Here is a 7,797-nt window from a genome sequence, read left to right as displayed (position 1 = left end):
ATCTATCTATCTATCTATCTATCATCTCATCTCATTTTCCGTACCGCTTATTCCTCATTAGGGTCACGGGGGTTGCTGGAGCCTATCTCAGCTGTCTTCGGGCACGAGGCGGGGGACACCCTGAATTGGTTGCCAGCCAATCGGGAATGCACAGTATTTTTTCTTTGCTTCTTCTTATGGTGCCGCTGTGTGCACTGTGTTCCCAGTTTGTTTTATGTTTGTTTCCTTACTTCTTTGGGTCACCTGGGTATTATATAGCTATTTTAACTCTACTGACAAAACTATGGGACTTCAACTCTGTTTGATGGCATCCATCACCCAGTCAGTAAAATTGGTCTGGCCCAGCTCTGGCCCACACACGGCAGCGCACTCGGCCCAGATATCGCAATGAATGACGGTCCTGAAGTGGCCCTGGTCCGGCAACCACAATGCGTACCGCATAAGGCCCGTAACAGAGCCACATTCAATCACCTGATCTGGCACGATGCTGGTCCAGAACAGATTCCTGATGTCAGCCTTCATTCAACCTTAACTAAGCCACTTCTTTCATGAGCTATATTTGACCTTCCTTAAAAAAAATCCAAAAACGATTGTTATAAAAATGTTTGTCAGAATTTGTCAACCTCACATATAACACCACCTACACTGGAAAACCACACTTTTCTTTAACAGTGAACATAAGAGTCTCATATAGCAATTATATTTTATAATTGACAGAGTTCATTGACGTAATCGTATCACAGTTACAATAGCATCTGAACAGAATAGTGACCATGATGTATTGAAAATGGTGCTGCTGTTTTATTTTCTTAGTTGACAGTAGTTGTTTTTTAACAGATAAAACATACATTTTGTAAATCCATGTATTCGCTCTTTCAGAGTACAGTATGAAAAATGTTAAGGTTAGGTATTCCATTCATCAGTAAAATTGATGCAGTGGTCTCTGCTACAAGTGGAAGATAGGGACCCTGCACTGCCACTAGTAAGCACCCACCGCCCCCATTCCGAGGCACACAAAATGGAGTGAACTAAAAAATGATGCTTTAAGGTCTAGAGGAGTTCAAATGTTCAGAGTGGCAATGTAAAATGCTATGTGCGCAAGTAAAAAAAATAATGGTATTCCATCATTATCCATCCATCCATTTTCCATACCGCTGGTGCCTATCTCAGCTGTCTTCAGGCACGAGGCGGGGGACACCCTGAATTGGTTGCCAGCCAATCGCAGGGCACACAAAGACGTACAAAAGTCACTCTCACACTCGCACCTAGGGACAATTTGGAGTGGTCAATCTGCCTGCCATGCATGTTTTTGGAGTGTGGGAGGAAACCGGAGGACCCGGAGAAAACCCACGCGGGTCCGGGGAGAACATGCAAACTCCACACAGGGAGGCCGGACCGGGACGCGAACCGGCGACCTCTGCACTGTGAAGCCGGTGTGCTAACCACTCGACTACCGGGCCTCCCAAAGACAAAATATTTGAAATCTTATTAGGCTTTTTATTCATCGAATGTATCAAATTTTCAAAATTGTCAGGCATAGCATGAGGGTAAAAAACAGTAGCATTATCACATTAGTACCCAATTAAGTGGTGATAAAAAGATTCACATAGGTGCAGAGCTTGTGGAACAGTTTGAAATGGCTCCTACTATTGGATCGTTCTTACAACAGACGTCTTAGAACACATGGGCTTAGTTATGCTGATGAGGTGATACCAGAGCAAATGGGGCAATCAGGCCAGTAGTAGACCCCATAATCAGACAGGACAATAGAAGTAATCAGTGTAGCCTCAGGGAATAGTCCTCTGCTCCCCCCAACCTGAGAGCAGGGACCTATCATAGCAGAGTCTGGCACCGCCACGTCTGGACAGTAGGGATAAATATAGGGCCAAAACTACCAGCAAATTTTAGTTCGCTGACAAAGCCTCTTGGATAAGAAGCAAAACATCTGACACCTTCAAAGAACTACAGATGACGGACAGATGAAGAAATCTTCTCATCGATAACCCACTCCTGTACGACTGAGAGCTTACACAGACATACTCCTACTATTAGAGCAACTTTGTTCTGCGATTTTGGTGATTTTTGGCAAACCGATTAACAAGCGATTGAAAGATTCAGTGCTTTTGACCTCTGAGACGAATGGTTCTTAGCCTAATTTAAAACAGATTCTTTTCTTAACCTTCTTCTTCTTCTCTTCGCCTTTTTAGAGGCACCGAACCATTTAATATGTATAATTAATATTCACTGAACCCTTCATGAGTAACAAAAAGTAATATATACAGTACAGTATACACACACACAAACACACATATATAGGAGAGCTATATATATATATATATATATATATATATATATATATATATATATATATATATATATATATATATATATATATATATATATATATATATATATATGTATGTGTGTGTGCCCTGCGATTGGCGGGCAACCAATTCAGGGTGTCGCCCGCCTAGTGCCCGAAGACGGCTGGGATATGCTCCAGACCCGTGACCCTAAGGCGGAATAAGCGGTACGCATAATGGATGGATGGATGGATATATATAAAGATTCGCAATCAAAGCTTATGTTGTTTTACTGTGGATAGTTGAAAGCTGATAAATATGCACAATCAGAGATGGGAATTTTTTTGTTGACCTTGTTTTGAGCTGGGTCTTTGTTTTTGTACTTTATATTTATTTTTTTGTCGCACTCCATGTTGTACTACATGTTGAGTATGTACAGAATATAAATGAAGCCATATACATTTTTAAAAATGATATATTGCACACCATTTACCTTAGTAATACTTTTTACATGGAATTGTATATTATTTTTGGTAGTAAATTAATTTGAGCAACAAAAAAGACGAGTCATTTTGGAGCCGAAAAAGCCGGCTCTTTTTAGTGAGCCAAGCCAAAAGAAGCCGGAATTCCCATCAATATTGTATTGTTGAGTTCTGGAGGAAACTGATTCGCTGTGGTGACCCCTGTAGGGAAAACCCGAAAGGAAAAGATGGTAGAGTTCTAGCAAGCTACCACCCCCAGCCACACGGTGGCACTATACCGTACTGCCCCGGTCACAAAAAAAAATGGACGCGGCCGTGTTTATACTCTCGCTGATCGACTGTTGTGCACTGATTTTCCTCGCGGTCTATTTTGTATCCTTTACCGAGTATATTTCCTTGTTTGTATTGAGAGGATGTTTGTCGAAGGTTGTACGGAGTTGGAAACGTTTGTTACTTTTGTCTTCTTGAATAGTAAAATCGGTGAAAAACCCAACTACCATGTTAACACCTTAGCCATGTTGCTATCATTTCCGAGGCAGTGTTCTTGGTAAATGCAACAGAAACACCATGTTCGTCACTAGGACAACATTTTGTTTCCGTTGGTACGGCTATGCTCAAGCCAAACTCAATTTGCGCTGATTTAATATTTGTTTAATTTAGTTGTCGGGTAGTAGTTTTACTCATCTGAATTTATGTTGTTTTGCCCTACCTTGACCCAAAGGTCAGATTATTACCTTGTCTGATTTAGAATGTGATTTCATCAATGCCAGAGCATGCTGCTCCAAACTCAATAAAGTAAGTGCATTGTTTCTTTTGGGACAAACTTCATGTAAGAGTACCATTTAGACGAATCAAGGATATCTTATCTCATTATGTGCTGTCAACATATTGCGTATCAATAAGCAATATTTTTTGTATAGTAACTAAAGTGGCATTATTTTTTTATCGTCTTTAATTACAATAAAGTTTCATACACTGCACATAGCTGGTGTGTTATAAATAAACAAAACAATGGCTATGAACACACACATTTGCCTCATACTTACCAAATTAGAATTTTAGCATGTGTTGTGTCAATGAGCAGTAGTGACCGCTTGTTGTTTTTAATGGTCATGTATTTGTTTACTTTGACTTAATTTGGGTCAGTATCCTTATGTTATTCATCTTGTGTTTGGGATATTGTGTGTTCAGTGGGTAATACCAGAGATGGTTGGTCAGTGTTTGTCCACTGTGCTGATGCTGGTCTCCACACACTGGTTCATCTTCTTCCTCAACCTGCCCGTAGCAGCCTGGGACATTTATCGGTAACTAATTTTTCTATTTTTTCATGATTGGAGCTGCTGAATATTGAACAAAAATCGTCAATCAGGATGTAGCCCATTCAGCAATGCTATGAAAAACACTCTGAAAAGGTAAGCACCTTTTCTCACTTTATTTTGACGTGACATTAAGCAGATTTGTGTGAAATGAGGAATTCATCAGGTAGTGCTGCTTTAAAAAATTATCAATCGCAAACAGAAGCACAGTCGGCTAAATATTTTTGCACAAATGCTTATTGTGCGGACAGCAAAAATCAGTGTGATAACTTAGGGCTGTAACGTGAAAACAAATTACATTATTAGATCTATTGTTTGCTAGTTACCCATTAGATTTATAGATTATCAAATACCTTGTTTCAGCAAAGCACTACTCTCGGAAATAAAAGCACAAATTACAGCTAACGTCCGATTTACGACCGGTGCGAGTTACTGCCACCTGCACTTAACGACCATGACCGGCAGACCCTTTTTTTTTATTCTACGCTGGGACCGCTACGGTGACAGCCCAGCAACGCTGTCGAGATCTGCAGCGTGTTTGCTGTAGATGTTTGTTCGAATAAAGACTCGAGATGGTCCTTCTTGTTTAGATTGAACAAGTAGGATGGTTATTTGCCGGAGCACAGGGAGCAACCGCTTCTCTCAGCATTGTATAAGAAGTATTTTATCGCTGTCAAAGGACCATATGTAGCGTTGTGGCCGCATTGCCAAATCCGCTCAACATTCAGCATGCCTCATTTATCTTAGGAGTGTCCACCGGCGCCGAGGCGGGTGGGCGTCGCCGCTCGGACGAACGGGATCGGCGCGACAAGAACGCCGTGTCGGCGCACGCCGCCACCGCTTCTTTGAGACTTTTTTTTCCTCAGAGCGTGTGTGTTGGGCGACCTCTTATGGCTTCTCCGTTAACAGGGAGAGCGATTTTTCAACAGCGCGCATGTGTGGGAAGCTGTGCGTATTTGGGTCAGCAGAACGACACAGTAATAAAAATCGATGATACGAAATATAAAATGATAAAAATGACACTAAAAGTTATAAGATTCATAATTGAACTGAAGGCAGTTTGGTATATAATAGTATTCAATAGAAAACAACAGATTGACATTGTATACTATTCTGTCGTATATACCCCGCGTCGGCCATCTTGAATGCATTTCGACTTAGGACCGTTTGACTTACGACCGTTTTGTCGGAACGGAACCCATCGTAACTCGGATGTTATGTGTCCTTGAGAGTTTTGAAAGGCGCTTATAAATGAAATGTATTGCGAGACCAATAAAGGCAAATCCAATCCAATTAGTATTAAGTCTTACACGCTGACCATAGAATGACAAGTTCTGATCATCTATGTTGATATCATCTCTCTTTTGATGCAGATACGTGAAGGTCCCGATGGGCAACATGGGCATCTTTGACCCCACAGAGATCCACAACCGGGGGCAGCTCAAGTCACACATGAAGGAGGCCATGATCAAACTGGGATACCACCTGCTTTGCTTCTTCATTTATTTGTACAGGTAGATGATGACGCAACACAATGACAGGTTGAAACCAGTCCTCATGTTGCCTTACATTGTTAACTCATATGTTTGCCTCTGTTTTGAACAGCATGATTCTGGCTCTGATCAACGACTGAGGTCACTTACTCGCACAGCGGGACCTCTGCCATGTATCTTGGCACTCCTGGATCTAACATTTCCCTCCTCCCATCCTGTGCTGGTTGCCTAAACTTGTTCCCAACTGCTCTCTTGACAAGTTGCATCGTGTGCCAAAGGCATACTCTTGAAATAAAATGCTGAGCTTCTGATACAAAGGTATCAGAGCCCCCCCCCACCCCTCACTAAAAACAGTCAAATAACTACAAATGTATTGTCATATAATGGTGCAAGAAACTATGTGAATAAAATAACATAACAAGATCCTCGACTGTACTCATCTTGATGCAGGAAACAGTCGATTCTTCAAATGTGACTTCGTTCTTTTAGTCATTAAAGTTGGGAGGGGCGGGGGATTGCTATTTTGCACTGAATCTGTCATAAGCACCCAACGCTCCTCTTACAAAAAAAATTAAAAAGTGAGTGCAGATATGTTAAGTGCGCACAAGTTGAACATTGTGTCTATTCACTCAGCCTTTGAGTCTCCCACCTTATATATGAACATGTTGCTCATCAGACATCCACTCTGGTTTCAATGCGCTAACATTTAGAGCAGGGGTGTCAAAGTCATTTTTTGCCGCGGGCCACATTGTAGTTATGGTTTCCTCTCGAGGGCCGTTATGAATTTGGGGAACCCATTAGAATGTTTAAATCCCTTCAAATATTACATATAGAGGACACAGCAAATTAATGAATAACTCGTTTTCAAATTTGAAGTCAAGAATAATGACTTTTATTGTGGTTGACATCCAAAAATATGAAATTTTGGCTCAGATTTTAGCAATCATCATGGAATTTAACAAGTTTGATTTGCTTTCGCGGGCCGAAAAAAATGATGTGGCGGGCCGGATTTGGCCCGCGGGCCTTGACTTTGACACCTGTGATTTAGAGCAACTTAACTCTGATCCTGGAAGGCCGCTGTCCTGCACATTTTCCAAGTCTCTCTGTTGCAACACAAACGATTCAAATGATCATATTTCCAGCAAGCTCTGCTGAAGCCTGACATTTTAACCTGCTCGTTTGAATCAGGTGTGTTGCAACAGGGAGACATAGACAGCAGCCTTCAAGGACCGGAGTTTGACGCCTGTGCGCTAAATAAACAAATGTGTAGTTCTGTCCGAATAATGACAGTAATGACTGTTGATGGTAAATCAGACATTCCTTCATTTCAAGGTTTCAGCCATCTTGTGTGTCGTTTGTTATTTGTATGCTGCATTTGTGCAGTCATGTCAACTGTATTTTGAAAGACTGCAGTATGTTTCGAAATGACTCCGAGGCATGTGTTCACTTCTGTCCTCAGTATGTTGACTGACATGACTGCTGGTGAGCTTAATGCCTACTTCTTACTTTTATTCGTTGTATTATTATGACGAAGGTGGAGGTAGACGCCGAAACATGTCAGGTATTTGAAACACCTACAATACACTGTCTGTAAGTAAAGAATCTGAAGCAGTTATTTTTTCTTGAGCATTTGAATTTCATAAATAAAACAAAGTTACAGACAATGTTCATTTGTATATCTTCTTCAAATGTCAATATCAGTTCCTATGTGAGAAAAAAATGAGACGACCTATTAGAAGCAGACCAAAAATAAAGATTCAAAATCTGAACAAATCTGCGAACAAATGCAATACAGTATCACCAATGACCACTCGATAGCAGATATCTTGAAAAATGGTGGACGTCTCCAGGATTGAAGTTGCCCATTCCCAATTTCGATTGTTAATGTGCCCATGTGCCGTTTCAAGCACTTTCCTGCGGTGAGATTCGTGGCTGGTGAGGCACTGACGTCATCAGTCAGATTTACAAACACATGAACTCCAGAGTAGCGTATTCGCCATTTGATTGGCAACAGTTAACGTGTTTTGTTTAAAATGTCATGTCAGCATTCTTTATATACTGTATACAAACTGTAGCATTGAAAAAAATAATTAAAAAACGTTATTATCGTGTTACCTTTACTTAGAAATGAAGTTCAAGTCTCTCTGTCTCAATGGAGATCACTGCCAGTGAAAAAAGTCGTCCTTGATCAGTCCTGTTACGA

At 40.9% G+C, this 7,797-nt stretch overlaps 1 protein-coding gene across 1 annotated transcript; it reads left to right on the top strand.

Annotated features, from left to right (window-relative positions):
- Nucleotides 1-3,063: 3,063 nt before the first annotated feature.
- Nucleotides 3,064-6,017, top strand: cnih4 (cornichon family member 4). The gene is made up of 5 exons (XM_088998459.1): nt 3,064-3,157; nt 3,512-3,580; nt 3,977-4,089; nt 5,475-5,615; nt 5,707-6,017. The coding sequence occupies exons 1-5, from the start codon at nt 3,089-3,091 to the stop codon at nt 5,732-5,734; spliced, it is 420 nt and encodes a 139-aa protein (XP_088854585.1). The 5' UTR covers nt 3,064-3,088; the 3' UTR covers nt 5,735-6,017.
- Nucleotides 6,018-7,797: the final 1,780 nt, after the last annotated feature.

The sequence above is a fragment of the Hippocampus bargibanti genome, linkage group LG06 (genome assembly GCF_051943395.1).
Source record: "Hippocampus bargibanti isolate YZ-2025 linkage group LG06, ASM5194339v1, whole genome shotgun sequence".
Classification (NCBI taxonomy): Eukaryota; Metazoa; Chordata; class Actinopteri; order Syngnathiformes; family Syngnathidae; genus Hippocampus; species Hippocampus bargibanti.
This window is presented reverse-complemented; position numbering and strand designations above follow the sequence as displayed.